This window comes from Mesocricetus auratus, unplaced genomic scaffold (genome assembly GCF_017639785.1).
Source record: "Mesocricetus auratus isolate SY011 unplaced genomic scaffold, BCM_Maur_2.0 Super-Scaffold_100055, whole genome shotgun sequence".
In the NCBI taxonomy this organism is placed as follows: Eukaryota; Metazoa; Chordata; class Mammalia; order Rodentia; family Cricetidae; genus Mesocricetus; species Mesocricetus auratus.
Genome location: NW_024429232.1, coordinates 1329404 through 1346129, shown reverse-complemented (window position 1 = coordinate 1346129; position 16726 = coordinate 1329404). Strand labels below are relative to the sequence as shown.

The following is a 16726-nucleotide window of genomic DNA, read 5'->3' as shown; positions in this document are numbered from 1 at the left end:
TCCTTATGAAGAGTCCCGACACCTTCTGCATGATTTAGGTGTCTCCATTGGGAAAATTCTCCTCCAGTCTGGAATCTGATTTCATATTAGCATTTTGTTGTTTTTTTTTAAACTATTTATTTATTTTGTTGTTGTTTTGTTTTTGAGACAGAATTTCTCTACAGCTTTGGAGCTTGTCCTGGAACTCACTCTGTAGACCAGGCTGGCCTCACACTCATCTGCCTGCCTCTGCCTCTGCCTCCCGAGTGCTGGGACTAAAGGTGTGCGCCCCACCTCCCAGCCCATGTTTTGTTTTTTTAAAATAGTACCTTTTAGCCGGGCGTTGGTGGCGCACGCCTTTAATCCCAGCACTCGGGAGGCAGAGGCAGGAGGATCTCTGTGAGTTTGAGGCCAGGTTGGACCGACAGCCTCCAAAACAGAGAAACCCTGTCTCGTAAAACCAAAAAAAAAAAAAAAAAAAAAAAAGTACCTTTTAATGAGTTTTATTGAAGGTCAGTTTATAAACTTTCAGCAATGACAAGTGTCCTCTGTCAGCAGACCTGGGAGAATTAGAGCTTGGCCTTTTGAGTTCAGGTCTGTGCTGCACCCTGAAATGGTCTCTGTGTGTAGCATGAGGGGAGGTACTGAAGGGTCTTTTTTTTCTGCTCTCTCTGTTTATCACGGCGCCTTTGGAAGGGAGGTCAGTCAGCCGTGCATGGGCTGTTTCTGTATCTGCTTTGTTCTCTCTTTAGGCCAGTAATTCCTCGCCTTGTCTTGTGTGTGGTGTACATGCTAGGTGGGTGCTCAGCTTTAACTGTGGGCTGAAATCTCACACTGCTGACTTCTCCAAGTTTGTTTTTCCAAATTTAGCTCTTTGCTTCAAACAACAAACAAAAACCCAAGAGAATAGTAAGCAGGGAAAAAAAGAGCCAATTGCTTTTTACCAGAAAGCCCTTGGAAATTTTAAATTATAATTATTTTGAATCTAAATTGTTATATTCTTTGCTTTTGTAACTAGCATCTTAAAATGTCATTTTCAGGTACAGATGAGTGACAGCCAAGGAGTACAGAGGCTTATTTGGGAGCCATGGGCATGCATCAAACTTAAACTGGGTGTCAAAATTCCAACTCACTAAATCATTGAATTATACACTTTTATGGGTGAATCTTATGTGAATGTAAATGTTAGTTCACACTACAGTTTTTATGTATTCGAGTGTCTGCCTATGTGTACACATGTATTCGCATGTCTGCTATGTGTATTCTCTGTGTACCATGTGCATGAGGTATGCATGAAGACCAGAGGGAATAAGATCCTTTGAGTAATGGGTATTTGGCAGTCATCATGTGGGTGCTGGGAACCAATCCTGGTCCTCTGCAAGACCAGCTAGGGCTCTTTCCCACTGGCTGAGCTATCTCTGTAGTTCCAGCTTTAACATGGTTTTTTAATAAGGATGGTTTGGCTTCTTTCTTCCCAATACATCTTATTTCTTTCCTTGGTGCAGTGTGGAGGAAAGCCAGCTGGGTATTGGGCGTGGGCATTGCAGAGGCCAGCCTGTCCTGTTGCTGTTTTTAACTGGGAAGCAGTCAGCTCTTCATCTTCAGGACGTGATGGTAGATATGGATTATCACAGAGAATGCTGTCCTTATCCTCTGAGACAGGCTCCAACAGTCAGCTGGATTCTGTCACTACTGAGTTGGTTGTTGGTCAATATCTTGTCATTTTTTCATACTAACTTGAGCTATGCTTTCTAAAAAATGAGCCATGCATCTCTGAGAATCATGATGTATTCTCTCTATATAAGACTGGTTTGAATTTGTTTCTGTGGGGTGCAGTCTGTAATTGTCTTCTTTTGTTCTATTTCTATGTTAGGACTGTAACATATAATATAAAAAGTTGCAAAATCTTCCTTCTTTGTATAGTGTAAGAGCAAAGGGCTGGGGGGCTGGATGGGTAACTAAAACCCTTGTTGAGCAAGCGGAAGGACTTGAGTTTGAATTCCCAGAGCCCACATGCAGGTGGACAGGGTAGTGTGTGGCTGCAATCTCCTGTGGTGAGATGGGAGGAGACAGGAGAAGTGAAAGGTGCCCTCTGACCTCCACACATGACCTCATACACATACGGATTGGAAGAAAAAAGTATAAGATTTGTGTAATTCTACCACTAAATGCCTTCTGGATTTGTCATTGAAATGGGCTAGTTTGGGCTAGAAACTGTGTTTATAGGAAATGTTTGATACATCTTAATTTTTTCTCTCATATCAAGGTAGTATCTTTTTTCTGTTTCATTTCTGCATGTTTTCAAGGAGTCTACACATGTCATCAAAGTTACTGAATTTCCCAGCAGAGAGTTAGTTGTTCATAATGTGGTGAGGGGTGTGTGTGTGTGTGTGTGTGTGTGTCTAGTCTGAAACTCGTCTCTGCCTCTCAAGTGCTGGGACCAAAGGTGTGCCCCACCAGGTCATTTTCCATGTGTTCTTTAGTGTCTCTGGGCCCTATAGACCCCTTTCCGCCTGAATGTTTTAAATTGCTATGTTTGCTTAGGAGTTGTGGTTACTTCAGTTCTTGGCCCAGAACAAACGTTTTTGCTTTGTTAACCCCGCCCCCTCGGTTTTTCTGTTCTCCCTTCTTTCCCTTGCTCAGTCTACTCACAGGCCAGAGTTTCTTCTACAGTTTCTTTGTGCAGAGCAGAGCGTTCCCTCTGATTCGGTCTCACTTGTGATTTTCATTTAGCTAGAAGAGAGCTGGGATCAAAGATGCAGCCCAGCCACTGTCTATCTTGAGAAACATTCACCATGGTGGGGGCAGGTGTGCTCTGGTCTTAGATGGGGGTGGTTGATCAATTTTGTTCAATCCTTTAAGTCTTTAATTTTTCTCACACAAATATGATGTGGACTTACTTCTCTCCCAGTGGTATTTTCTGCTTGTGCTTCATGTATCCTGAAGCCCTGTTAATAGAAGGTTCTGTCCATAATTGTTGTACCTTTTAGTTTTTAAATTTTTAAAAATTACATTTAGTAATTGTTTCTGCATGCACACACACACACATACACACACACAACTTTTGGAAGTTGGGTCTGTCCTTCACTATGTGGGACCCAGGAATAGAACGCAGGTTGTCAGATGGGCAGTAAGCGTCTTCACCCACTGAAACTTTTCCCTGGGTTTTTGTTTGTTTGTTTTTTGAGACAAAATTTTACTATGTAGCCTTTAACTGGCCTGAAGCTCTCTGTATAGATCAGACTGGCTTGGAACTTGCAGAGATCCACCTGCCCATGACTGAGTGCTGGGATTAAAGGTGTGTGTGCCAGCATACCACAAGCTGACTATTCATAATTAGGAGATGTCTCCCTTTATATCTGATAATTCTCACTTATAAAGTGACTTACACTGGACATGGTGGCTGACACTTGTAATCTTAGCATGGGGAGTGCAGCAGAGCAAAAGGTCACCCCCACCCTGCTCTGTTGACCAGGAACCCACAGAGATCCGCCTGCCTCTGCCTCCTGAGTGCTGGGATTAAAGGCGTGCGCCACCAACGCCCAGTCCCTTTTCTTATTTTTTGTATTGCTTTTTTATGACTACAGTGTGCCCATGTTTAATTTTCTTGGAATTCATATTCCTTGGACTTGAATCTTGGCCTTTTGTGGGACAATACTGGCCTTGGTTTCTCAAAGCCTCTTTCTCCTTCCTCCTCTTTAGAATTGCTGTTCTACATATGCTATGTCATGTGTTGTCCTCCCCCCAGACAGGGTTTCTCTGTGTAGCTTTGGAGGCTGTCCTGGAACTCGCTCTATAGACCAGGCTGGCCTCGAACTCACAGAGATCCACCTGCCTCTGCCTCCCAAGTGCTGAGATTAAAGGCATGCGCCACCAATACCCAGCAACGTCATGTTTTTCAATTGGGGTAATTTTTCTTGTGTGTGCATGTGTGTTGTGTGAATGTGTGTGCGCGCGAGCGCGAAAGCATGCATACCCAGAGGTCCACCTTGTGTGTCATTCTTCATGTGTTGCCTTGTTTCAGAGTCAGGATCTGTCACTTGGCCCTGAAGCTTGCAGATTAGACTGGGCTGGGTGGCCTGTGAGCTTCCAGAATGCACCTACCTGTCTTTGCTTCTCCAGCATGGTGATTGAAGATAAGCTCCTCATGTTGTGGCAAGCACTTCACTGATGGCCGTCTTCCTGGCCCCTTGAGGGTTACTTTTGGTCTGTTGTAACCATCGGTGAAGTTGCATCTGTGCTTGTGGACAGTCTCTTGAGCTCGCTCGCTCATTGTTGCCTTCCTTTCCTTGAGATGTTGTCACAGCACAGGGTCTCCCTTATGTTGTATGTCATCTTTGTTGCTGACTTACATGCCCATGTTGTCATTTTGGTCCATTTATGGGATGCTGTACAGTGTGCTGAGGGAATCAATCCTGTTGCCATCTTTTCTGGCCCAGAAATCTCCACCTCTGCAGCTCTGGATTCTACTGATCTCCTGGGCTGTGGTTTGGAAACTGCTCCAGGGCCAGGATGCCCAAATGTATGAGAAGCCTGCCTTAGCCCCTTCCCATCCCTCATCACCTTAATCCCCAAGTAGCTGCCTCCTGTTTTCTGCACACATTTTAAGGCAAGAGGCTAAGTCCAAAGCCAAGTGCTTCATGGGAGAGCTGTAATCCGAGTTAACCCTTCGCTGGTGCACATTCTCCTGTAACAGTTGCTGGGGGAGAGTGATTGTCTTAGTTTGTCATCCCACCTGCTGAACAGTGTGCCTAGAATATCCTATTAATGTGCAGTAACACGTGTGTTTCTGCACAAAAGCCATGGACCTGTGGCGCTGAGCAGCCGTCAATGCTGAGGGCCTTCCCGGCTCTTTTATTTTGTCTCACTGAAGATTGATAAGTGGGTGTGTCGGTCTGCTTGCTAGCTTCTTGTGACACAAACTTATGGGTCTCAGTGCTGTCGAGGACACCCCCAGACTAGAATGGCCGGTGGGAAAAGGCACTCTTGTTGTCTGGGCTCTGTGGCTCCTGTAAGGCTCTTGCCATGCTATCCATAGCATGCAGGAACGGGCACGTGGCTGGCAGTAGTCATGTGATCTGTCACCATCATGTGTGTAAGAAGCTGAGGTTGCCATGGTTAGCAACTGCGTCAGCTCAGTTGCTCAGCAACTGAGGGGGCTGGGAACTACAGACTAAGGCCAGGGCTTGCAAATTATTGTGAGAGCTTCTGGCTGGTTAAACATTCAAACCTTTAATGTTCTTTATTTTACTGTTAATTGTGGTGTGCCTTAAATGGGTCCAGTCTCACGATTATGATGGTCAAAGTGGTGTAATGTTGGAATAGTATTGTGCCCAATTGTGGGATCTCCCCTCGTGAAGCATCCAGTATTTTGTGCTTTCGGTGGTGTTACTGTGTCCCCTAGGATGCCACTTCTATCCCTCGTGGAGAAGGCAGCTGGGTGCTGGGGACAGATTTCATGTTGTCCCCACCCTGCCCCTGCTCCCATCCCCTGCCCATTGTTCCATGCACAGCAATCTATGTGAAAGCCAAGATGGGTCCAACCTTGAGGCTCTGTGATGGCTCAAGTTGTGTCACTGTTAGTGCTGTGACACCGTGGTGTGTCCTGTGTGCCTCACTCTCCAGCAGGGCCGTATGCCCCTCCCTCAAGCTCAGTGCTGCCTCTAGTAAGTGCCCTATACAGCCAGCTCTCAGGGAATAACTAGGCCCCATGTTGCTTGAGAAGAAGGCTAGACTAGTCCAAAATATAGTTACTGCAGGGGAAGTGTACCCAAGCTCATCCATGTCTCTTTCCTCCTTCCTGGCCATGACTTAAGCCTCTCCTGTGATATAGACTACTTCAGAGGGTTTAGAAGGCAGCCAACTTATATATGTGTACATTATATTGCATATAATATGTTACATATATTAAAGTAAAAATATTACATGCCCCCTGGCCTAGTTGCAGTTTTAAGGGATTATCTCAAAGGGATAGAGAGTGCCAACCTTAAGAGACAGCGGGGAGTGTGTGATCAGTGGCTCACCCGCTGTTATGGCTTGTTGATATCTACATTTATAGGTGGTGTGCTTTCATTGTACATAGTAACAAGAACATATTTCTTAAGGCACATAGTAGGACAACACCAGGCCCCAGAGAGCTGCATGTTAAAACACAGTGAACATGGGAGGCTGTGGCGGGAGGGTTAGTGCATTTCCCAGCTCTCAAAACAAGTGACAACGACCACCTGTAGCCCCAGCCCCAGCTCCGGTGACTCCTGGCTTCCATGGCTCTGCACCTGCATGAGCACACCCACACAATGCATGTAATTAAAAATAAAGCAAAAATCTTTTTTTTTTAAAAGATAAAAATGCAAAGACAATTTTTAAAATGTTAATGGGTCTGTGTTTGTGTAAAAGCTTGGATTGTTCATACACTTGTGGGAAGGCTGGGCAGGGCAGCAGTCTGAGCTGACCCTTTAGCTGTGTAGCACAATGAGGATGCAGTAACATAAAACCTGCATAATTAGAAATTAACTCAAGGATTCATTTTTTTTTTGTAAAGAAACTTCCAGAAGTGTAGCAAAAGTTAACAGCCAGCATGGTTACTACACACAGTTCCTGGGATGCAGGAGTGAGAGGCCCCTTGCTCTCTGTGGCTCTGTCCCTCTTTGTTCCTTTATAAACATCAGTGGCAGTGTGGCCTGTAGGTTCTTGAGATGGAGTGAGTTGTTCCCCATCAGCAAGGATAAGGCCAGGTGACTTGCTGCTGTTAGCTTTGTGTTTAGCGTGTGGGCTACTCTTGGACAGGGTGCACAGGTGTCAGTAACCTAGTGTGTGCCTGCTGTTCCATGCAGGGTTTCCTCCTAGATGTCTCTGCAGCTACTCTGCTTGACTTGGGGAAGGCTGAGTGAGGGGTTTGTACTCAATGCCGGTGACAGCTGCAACAGCTGCACTGTTGTTTGCCAGAAAATGTGGTCTATGGACTATGGGAGACTCAGCCTCACAAGAGGTATGGGTGTCTAGTCTACAACTTTGGGATAAAAATCCCAGTGGCTACCCTTTGGTGCACCTGGCACTCTGAGGTTACAGTAACCTTCACCCTCTGTCCTGTGGAACTCATTAGGACATTATGTCACATTTGTGTGGCCAGAAAAATGAGATAAGCCCACTTCAGGCTCTTGACTGATTTCTCCTCCCAACCCCTCACCCTTACTTCTCAGGATGGAAAGCCACTCGACAGGCAGAAACCCCAGCCTCCTAAAGTGACTTCAAAGCTAGTTTGTATCAGCAGATGCCAGTCCCCATGCCACATCCTGAACTTATTGACCTTTTACTGAATTCTCTGTCTCAGGGAAATAGTGGAGCACATGGTTCAGCACTTCAAGACCCAGATCTTCGGGGACCGGAAGCCAGTGTTTGATGGAAGGAAGAACTTGTACACTGCCATGCCCCTTCCAATCGGCAGGGACAAGGTGAGGCTCGGAGGGCTGGGGCCCAGTGCAACCAGGGCTGTGAGACTCACACGTGTTCCAAGGCTGCTTGTTTCTCTGATGTATAAAATCACTCCATCTGGGAGGCAAGGGCAGATGCTGGGTGGGGGCTTCGTCATGAGGTATGTGGTGTGTGCTGAGGTTTTGCCGTGAGGCTGTTTAAGTGCAAACACACTCCCAAGTGCAACCCACAGACCACCAGACACAGCCCCCCCTTGGCATGCGTGTGTTGCTGTCCACATAATAAAGCTGGTATGCTGCAGAAGCTTCCTCTGCAATGAGGAAGGGGAGGAGTGGGCGGAGTCAAGCTGGTGAGGTGGCCATAGAAATACCTTCTCTTATTGGTTTTATCTTTGTTTTGGTTTTATTTTAAAAGTAACAAAGTTTCTACCCAGACTTTGACACATCTGACAATGAAGGAACTGACATTTTCTGCAGACTTGAAAATATTGTGTTGCTAAGTGACCAAGTTTCTTGGCTCTTCTGTGCCTGTCTGTATCCCCAATGGGCCAGGCGGTCTCAATACCTGGTGGCTCTGCTCCATGTCACCATACTGACAGGAACGTACTATGTTAGGGCAGGGAGAGGGCCAGAGACTACACCGCTCTGTGTGTCATGTTCTGATCTCACTTTTCCCAGTCGCCAGTGACACGTGGGTTGTCGCTGCCACTCCAGGGTAGGATGATGGGCGTAGGGTTCCGCGTTGGAGGGAATCCCAGGACTGGGTGTGAATGAGCCAAGCAAGTTCTCCCTGGCAAATTAACAGACTGTGAATTGAAGATTTATTGATCTTAAGGTTTTGTGTTTAATTTGCACATTTGTTTTTGTTTAAAGCTCTATAAGAAAGAAAGGCATAAGGAGTTTATTCACAGTTTTGTTGGTACAAATGTATAATTAGACACTAGGAGGAGCATGAGGAGAGCCCTCCTGAAGGAGGGATGGGGTGTCTCTGCTGCTCAGATGCAGACATATAGTCACAGGGTGAAAACAGATGTGGACACACCTTTCTTAGCAATGGGATGTGACACAAGCCTCTTCCCCTTGCCAAGCACATCAGAGTAGCTGGGATAGGCAGGCCCACTTCTCCTGTGTGTGGTACATCTCGGGTCTCAGATGGAGGGCAGGCTTTCATCACGGGCCTAGGGGTACTGTGTGCTTCTCTGTTCCCACAGTGTAGTGCAAGTAGCAAGGTTCGAGGAGCGCCAGCCCAAGACGTATGGACACCAGGCAGGGGTAGTGGTGCGTTATTGCCTGTGTGCACTAGCCTGCGCCTAGAGCATCTGGAGCCCCAGAGAGTTTGGGAACCTTCCAGCTAGCACCGGGGTTTCCCTTCTGTCTGAGCCAGTGAAAACTAGTTTCCTTTTCCTACCAGCAAAGTTTTGTCTTCAGTTTGGTTTTTTTTTTTTTTTTTTTTTTGCTATCTATAGTAAGAAAGGACTCTCCTCGAGTTCATTAGCTTAGCATCCTCCTAGTGGCTCAATGGGGCTGTACCTGGTGTGGGTACATGCCAGCGTCCCTGTCACATCACCTGCCCAGTGAGTGGTCCTCTCCTCATTTCTCCATTGGTGTTCACCTCACTGCCAGCCCATGTGGGAAGAGAGCAACTCCTTAGGGCTGAGACTGCTCATGTCACCAAGTCCATGGCCTGACTTTGAGATGGGACAGAACTATTACATACCAGTTGCTCTAAATTTGGGCCTGAAGTTCTCAGTCTTTTTTTACCTTGGCTCTGTGTTGAGCCAATGCTTTCTTTTGTCAGCTGCCTACAGGTTTATAGGTTCTGAGCTGCTGCCTCCTGGGCCAGAGTTGAGGGTTCCCTTCCTAGATGGAAGTTACAGCTGAAATCCAGCTCATGGATGGGAGCCTGTGGCTGCTAAGCTGACTTGAAGATGACTTGTAGCCAGGAGGTGCTGTGGAGGGGAGGCACAGGAGACATCCCCAGGAAACCCTGTGGTGTTTTTGCACTAGGGTCATGTTGCAAAGAACTCAGATAAGCCTACATACATCCACCCTTGTGTCTGCCAGGGTGCTTCTGAGTCCCCATAACACTTCACATGCACCAGGAAAACTGGTTTTGGTACAGGTGTTTGGAGGAACACTGTTCTAGTCTGCTTTCTGTTGTTGATAAACACCGTGACCAACAAAATTTGGAGGGGAAAGGGTTTACTTGGCTCACATGTCCTGATCGTAATCTATCACCAGGAAAGGCAGAGAGGAATGCAAAGCAGGGACAGAGGTCACGGAAAACCAGGCTTAGCCGCTCGCTCTCCATGTCTTGCTCAACTGACTTTCTTATCCAACCCAAGACACTGCTTAATTGTGGTACAGGTCACAGTGCGCTGAGCACTCCAATATCAGTCATTAACCAAGAAAGTCTCCTTACTAATCACAGCTGATTCTTTGGCTCCAGCTAACCAGCACCAATTGTTTCAATAAAGCACAAAAGGTTTCCCCCGAAACTTCACAAGCCAGTCTTCCCTTGTCTGCAACATTCTTCCAAGCTCCCGCAACAGCAGCTCATTAATTAGGCTCTGAGCATTTCCAACCAAGCTCCAAATGCTTCCAACAAGAACAACATGGCCACGTTTATCACAGCAATACCCCACTTCTGATACTAATTTCTTTTTTTGAGACAGGGTTTCACTGTGTAGCCCTGGTTGTCCTGGAACTTGCTCTGTAGACCTAGCTGGCCTCAAACTCCTAGCAAGTGCTGGGATTAAAGGCATGCACCACCACTGCCCAGCCTGACACCCAGTTTCTATTCTTCTTCAATTTCTTTGCTGGGATTAAAAACAAAAGCAACTTAGGGGGTGAGGTGGGTTTATTTAACTTCAAGGTCAAACATTATTGAGAGAAGCCAAGGCAGGAGCTTGGAAGCAGATGCCATGAAAGGACGTGAATCACTGGCTTGCTCAGCTTGATATTTTTTTTTAATACAACCCGGGTTACATGCCCAGGGGCAACTCCACTCAAAGTGGGCTGGGCCCTTCTACATCTGTCATTAATTAAGAAAATGCTCACAGGCCAATCTGATAAAGGCAATTCCTCAATTGTTCATTATTCCCAGGTGATTCTAGTTGTGTCAAGTTGATCAAAACCAACCAAACAAATAAAACCCCACCTCTCCAGCACAGGCTTTTCCCAGAGAACCTTTAGACCGCAGCTCCCTGGGCTGAAATAGGATATGCCCTGCACGTCCCTATCAGGAAAGGATGCATGGCACCAAGCCCTGCAGCTGTCCCTCTAGCCTGGCTAGCACAGTGGTTATGACACCAGACAACTGCTGGTGCTGTCACTCCATCTATGGGGATGAGGGTAGGTGGCCCTGCAGCTGAGGACAGGGAAGCCTTGAAGACACAGCTGCTTCTGTGTGTCCACAACCTCCCCAAACACTGTTTCTTTGTGTCAGGGTGCAGTTTTCTCCTCCTTTGTTTCTTAGTAGTGTGCTGTGCCAAAATGCACTTATTTTTATCTCAATTTGATTGCTTCTTGCATGAACGTCCAAACAAGTGCTGCATAGCTCAGTATCAGTGTCTTCAGAGTTTGAGTTGTAGCTGACTCACTGTCTTCCCTACCTAGGTTGCTACCCTGTGATGCAGCAGCCGTTCTTGGGTTCTGGACACACATCTGGGTTGTGTCTCCCAGTGAGTAGTGGCAGTAGGCCAGCCCACAGCCAGTCCCTTCCCTGCTCTTTGCTGGCCCCGAGGCCTTGGGCTGTTTGCCATCTCACTGTCTGGTGATGCATATGAGATGAGGTGAACCAGTCTTCTTGCTGGAAGTGTTGGGTACTAAAGAGTAAGGCATTCCAAGAACACGGACATGTCAACAGATAACAAAGCCAGTGGTTTGTGGGCCAGAGTCATGTGGGCCATACATGATCCAAGAGTGGGCACTGTTACAGGAGAAAAGTGGGCATGTTGGGGGAGTCCTGAGAGTTCATGTGCTGAGTATTGACCTGCACGCATTTTGATCACTGTCCAGTATGCTAACCACTGGTCACATAGCTGCATGATTGCACATTTGCTAAAAGTAAATACAGTTGAGGCTGGGGAAGTGGGTCAGTTGGTAAGCAGTGGGACCTGAGTTCTGTCCTCAGCACCAGGTGCAGGGGACAGGCCTGGCAGACCCCCAGGGCTCACTGCCTAGCTCTCCAAGTCCCAGGTTTACAGAAAGATTGAAGACATAAAATGGGGAGCAGCTGAGGAAGACACCTAGTGTAGGCCTCTCACTTCCTTCACGCATGCACACCCTACACAGAACAAGGGTGAGAATTTAATTTCCTGTGCTTTTGGGAGGATGACCTTTGTGCTTTGGTTCTCAGGTGGAACTGGAGGTCACGCTGCCAGGAGAAGGCAAAGATCGCATCTTCAAGGTGTCCATCAAGTGGGTGTCATGCGTGAGCTTGCAGGCCTTACACGATGCACTTTCGGGGAGGCTGCCCAGCGTCCCCTTTGAGACGATCCAGGCCCTGGACGTTGTCATGAGGCACTTGCCATCCATGAGGTGAGGGCATCACGTGGGTGGGGAGAAAGGGTCACCAGCTGAGTGTTCTCAGAAAGATTGAGATCTTGAGCAAGGGAGGGAGGAGGAGGATCTGGTGGTGATGGCCATGCATTCGATCTCTGGAGCAAACAGTCCAAGATGGGAGAGGGTGGTATCAGGCTCGTGGCAGGTTCGACTCCTGGCTTTGAGTTCCCACAGCCATGCAGGGTCAAGAGCAGCACTTGAATGCCACAGTGGAAACCCACCTCGTGCTTCGTTGAACACCATCCTTGGGAAACTTCTGTGACTTTTATGACAGTGAGCAGCACCAGAGTATCGCCCTGCTTCATTAGAGGATCGATCTTTGCCACACCTAGCAGGGCGTGGGAGTCATTGCTGTGGCTCATCATTTTCCCATTTGCCAGACAGAACATATGGGACCAAGGCCAGGAAGCCACATCCAAACTTGGTTCTCACCCAAGGCACACGGTGGAACCCTAGGAATGGTGGAAATGGAGTGGGAGGTCAGAAGTAAGCAGCAGAAAGAAAGCTCAGTGGTCAGGCCCGGGGCTGACCCTGTGTGCTCTGGAGAAAACTGGGTGTTCCCTTGGCTTCCTATCTACACATAGAGGAGACTACATCCCAGGGCCAGCTGTCACTCTGGACAGGGCCCTGGCCTGCCTGTCACTGCTAAGAATTCTTGAGGGAAGGAGGCAGGTCAGCACAGAAATAGCCTGGAGTGGTGGCTTAAAAACAAACTAGTATTCATTTTATTGTGTGTGTGTGTGTGTGTGTGTGTGTGTGTGTGTGTGTGTGTGTGTGTGTGTGTGTGTGCGTGTGTGTGTGTGCATGCCACCAGTGTGTGTGTGTGTGTGTGTGTGTGTGTGTGTGTGTGTGTGTGTGCACATGTGTGGGAGGGTCAGAGGACAGGAATCAGTTTCCTGTTTTCACCATGTGGGTCCTGAGGATGGAACTCAGGTCATCAATCTTACTCTCTGAGCCATCTCACCGGCCACATTGTCTATACTTTTAATTGAGCAGCAAGAATTCCTATGACTCCTTTCTTGAATTCCGTTGGATTGTTTACACTGATTTTTTACAGTCAGGAGGCTGTCATAACACAACAGGATTAACAAGCATGGGCAGAAAATGAGATGGGAGAGGGACACGCTCCATAATTTCGTTAATGAACAGCACTAGCTCTACCACAGCCCAACACCGTGTCTTCCTTTGGCGTCCTGAATGCTGGCACTATCTCACGTGCCCTGTAGTCTGTAGATGATGCACTGAAGCGTGCCCACAGCAGTCAGGTGGGCTCTAGCTCGGGTCTGTGTCCAGAACTGACATGCAGGCCTTGTGGATCTTTACACTACTGAGCAGGCTCCGGAAGCAGTGAGCTGTCCACAGACTCTTTCCTGCCTCTGGTGCCTGAACTACAATGAACAGGGACCAGGTGTCCGCTTAGGCAGCTACATGGTGGTTCTCAGGCACACAGAAGTGGCAGTTTGGCTACTTAGAGCTGGCCTGCTCCAGCTGCTCCTGCCTCCATAGCACAGCCCTGGACTAGGAAAACTTGAAAGGGTCTGCCCAGCTATGTCTAGTGTAAGATGAAAATGGAGGGGAGAGGAGGGGAAGGGAAGGGAAGCACTAGCTAGAGCCTGCATTCTGCATGGGTTAAGCCACAGATGTAGGCAGAGCCTGTTCCCGGATTAACTCTTGTCCTTTTGAGAGAGTCATAAGGAAGGTACCTTTGAAGTGTGGAACAGTGAGGCTGAGCTAGAACCCCAGCGGATCTTGTCTCACACTGACACTGAGCCTTGAGAGGTCCCCTCACACCTCCATCAGCTACTGCTTACACTGTCTGGATGCAGACTACAACTCCATAGATTGAGCATGACTTTACAGGAGACAACCTAGAATGGTCTCTGAATGTTGGTGTGTCTGCTGGGATGACAGGAGGAGAGGCGTGGAGTCAGCCTGGCCCTTCCTGACTGACTGTCTGACTAGGAGGGGCTTGTCTCCCTGGCAGGTACACCCCTGTGGGCCGCTCCTTCTTCACTGCGTCTGAAGGCTGCTCCAACCCCCTGGGTGGGGGCAGAGAAGTATGGTTTGGCTTCCATCAGTCCGTCCGACCTTCTCTTTGGAAGATGATGCTGAATATTGATGGTAAGAAAAGCCAAAGGGCTTCACTGCAGCGTGAATGGGGCCCGTGCAGCCTCCATTGCTTAAGAAGGAGATTTGAAAGCATTCAGAGGAGGCCGGACCTCAGGAAGGATTCTCTTAGCCGTCTCTAGCCGTTGGTGAAGCCTGGAGATGTGGAGTGTTCCCAGCCTGTGCCAACCATGTCTTTGATATCTGAGGGGCTTTGTGTTTGGATATCGGAGCCTTTGGAGTATTCCATTCCCAGGGGCCCTTGAAGCAGCCTGGGGGGCTGCCTCTGCCAGGCAGGCCCTTTGCACTGCTTGAACACCACAGGTATTAGGGTTGGGGCCACACCCTTCACTTTCTCTCCATGTTTCCTGATCACTCAAGTTGTTGTTTACACCAAGAGAAGGACACCATTAGGTGCCAGTGGATGGATGGCCATTATCTGTTGATCCTCCAGCTTTGACAAGTACCTAGAAGAAACCATTTAAAGTGGGAAAGATTGACTGAGGGTTTCAGAGGACTCAGTCCACAATAATCTGATGCTGTCACTCTGAAGCTGAGCACCATTGCAGAGAGGCTGTGATGCAGCATAGCTGCTCATCTCATGGTGCCTGGGAAGGAGGCGGATGGAAACAGGCCAGGGGTGAGAGTTTCCCTGAAGGTACACCCACAGCCGTCTACTTCTCCAGTCAGGAGACCTCCAAATGAGCTTTTCAGCCTCCCAGAAATGCCATTCAACTCTGACTCCCATCACTGTATTGGTTGGTTCAGAGCCCCGCCATCCAGTTAGCTCTCAGTGATGGGAGTACACTGTAGCTCCCATTCTGTTCCTCCCTGCTTCAAGAAACTCACGTGTCATATTTCGTGCACTTCCCTCTGCCAGAGACCAATCAGAAGGATTGATGTCTCCTCTCACATAGAAGATAAGTTTTGGCAGCAGCTCCAGGAAGGCCCCAGGTCATACCTTGCTCAGGCTCACACTGATTGCAAAAGAAATTGCATGAATGGAAAACCTCAGAAATGCCTCTCGCAGAAGTAGGTGGCCAGAGCCGGGCGGTGGTGGCGCACACCTTTAATCCCAGCACTTGGGAGGCAGAGGCAGACAGATCTCTGTGAGTTCGAGGCCAGGCTGGACTGACAGCCTCCAAAGCAATACAGAGAAACCCTGTCTCGTAAAACCAAAAAAAAAAAAGAAGAAGAAGAAGAAGAAGAAGTAGGTGGCCAGAAAAGCCTACAGGTTCCAAGGTCCTGGCTGTTCTGTCAGGATAGACTTGTTCAAGACCACAGTAGCTCTTTGAGTAACTTCTTCAGACTCAGCCAATCCCTTAGCATTGCCTATGGCTAGAGAAAAGCATGGACTGTCCTTGGTCAGTGTGGATCTCTGGGCATAGTGGACATTGGTTTTCTCATTACAGAGGTGGGGAGCATAGAGGAGAAACTGAGGCCAGGCCTCCTGAGCTGCCTGCTACTAGTCACATGGATTACTCTAGATGGTCTTGTCTGTCTCTTGTTTTTCCTGCACACAGTATCAGCAACAGCATTTTACAAGGCACAGCCGGTGATCGAGTTCGTTTGTGAAGTTTTGGATTTTAAAAGTATTGAAGAACAACAAAAACCTCTGACAGACTCCCAAAGGGTAAAGTTTACCAAAGAAATTAAAGGTAAAGAATCACCCACAGCAGCAAGACTAGGGGGTGAAGGCCCCTCTGAGGTCCCTTCCCTCATGGACGGGTTCTTGTTCCGGTGAGACAAGGGAGGTGGGGGCTGGGGAAAGCGTGATCTGTAAGGCACACTGACTGACACAGCTGGGACTCGCGTGGAGGGGCCCATGGCGCTGGCGAGCACAGCTGCATGGGTGGAAGCAGCTGGCATGCCCGCCCTATCCGAGCCGCAAGACTCAGGGCTAGGATCACCTAAGTCTGACTGCTGAGCTGTGCTGGCGGAAGGCCTCTCAGGACAAGGTGGATGCAGCCATGGCATCCTGAGGATAAGCCCGCATTTCCTACTTCTCGGCTCTGGAAGCCCATGGCTTCAAATGTGGTCAGAGCTGCCATGTTTGGAAACTGATTCCACACTGGGGTTTGGGCGGTAGGTGCATGGCAAGAGTGACTGACGCCTGCTGTCTATCACCAGGTCTAAAGGTAGAGATAACGCACTGTGGTCAGATGAAGAGGAAGTACCGTGTCTGCAATGTGACCCGTCGGCCTGCCAGTCACCAAACGTAAGGCAGCTGAAGAGTCATCCCTCTTTCCCAGCTCAGGCTGATCCTGTCACTCAGGTTCCCAGTCACTGGAAGTCATGGGACTGTCCTGCAAGGATTTGTTTGTGCTCCTAAAATCTAGTAGCTACCTTTGTGACTCATTCACTTTCCATTCTACAAAGTGAACCCTAGGTGCTGGATAAATGACTCCACAGTTAAGAGTGTATATTGCCCTTCCAGGTCCCAAGTTTGGTTCCTAGCACCCATGTTGGGCAGCTCACAACCACCTGTACCTCCAGCTGCAGTGCCCTCTTATGTACTGACTGCCCTGGTACCTATATCCACGCGTGTGTGTGCACAACACACACACACACACACACACACACACACACACAGAATTTAAAATAGAAAAAGTTGGAATTTTTTTGTTTTTGCTTTTAAATTTGCA

The 16726-nt window shown here is 48.2% G+C and overlaps 1 protein-coding gene across 1 annotated transcript in view; it reads left to right on the top strand.

Annotated features, from left to right (window-relative positions):
* Nucleotides 1-16726, top strand: part of Ago2 (argonaute RISC catalytic component 2) — a 76291-nt gene that overhangs the window by 35655 nt on the left and 23910 nt on the right. Inside the window, exons 3-7 of the mRNA XM_040736366.1 lie at nt 7310-7430; nt 11770-11951; nt 13960-14096; nt 15605-15739; nt 16212-16299. Of these exons, the coding sequence (XP_040592300.1) occupies nt 7310-7430; nt 11770-11951; nt 13960-14096; nt 15605-15739; nt 16212-16299 (663 nt within the window). The remainder of the gene's footprint in view (nt 1-7309; nt 7431-11769; nt 11952-13959; nt 14097-15604; nt 15740-16211; nt 16300-16726) is intronic.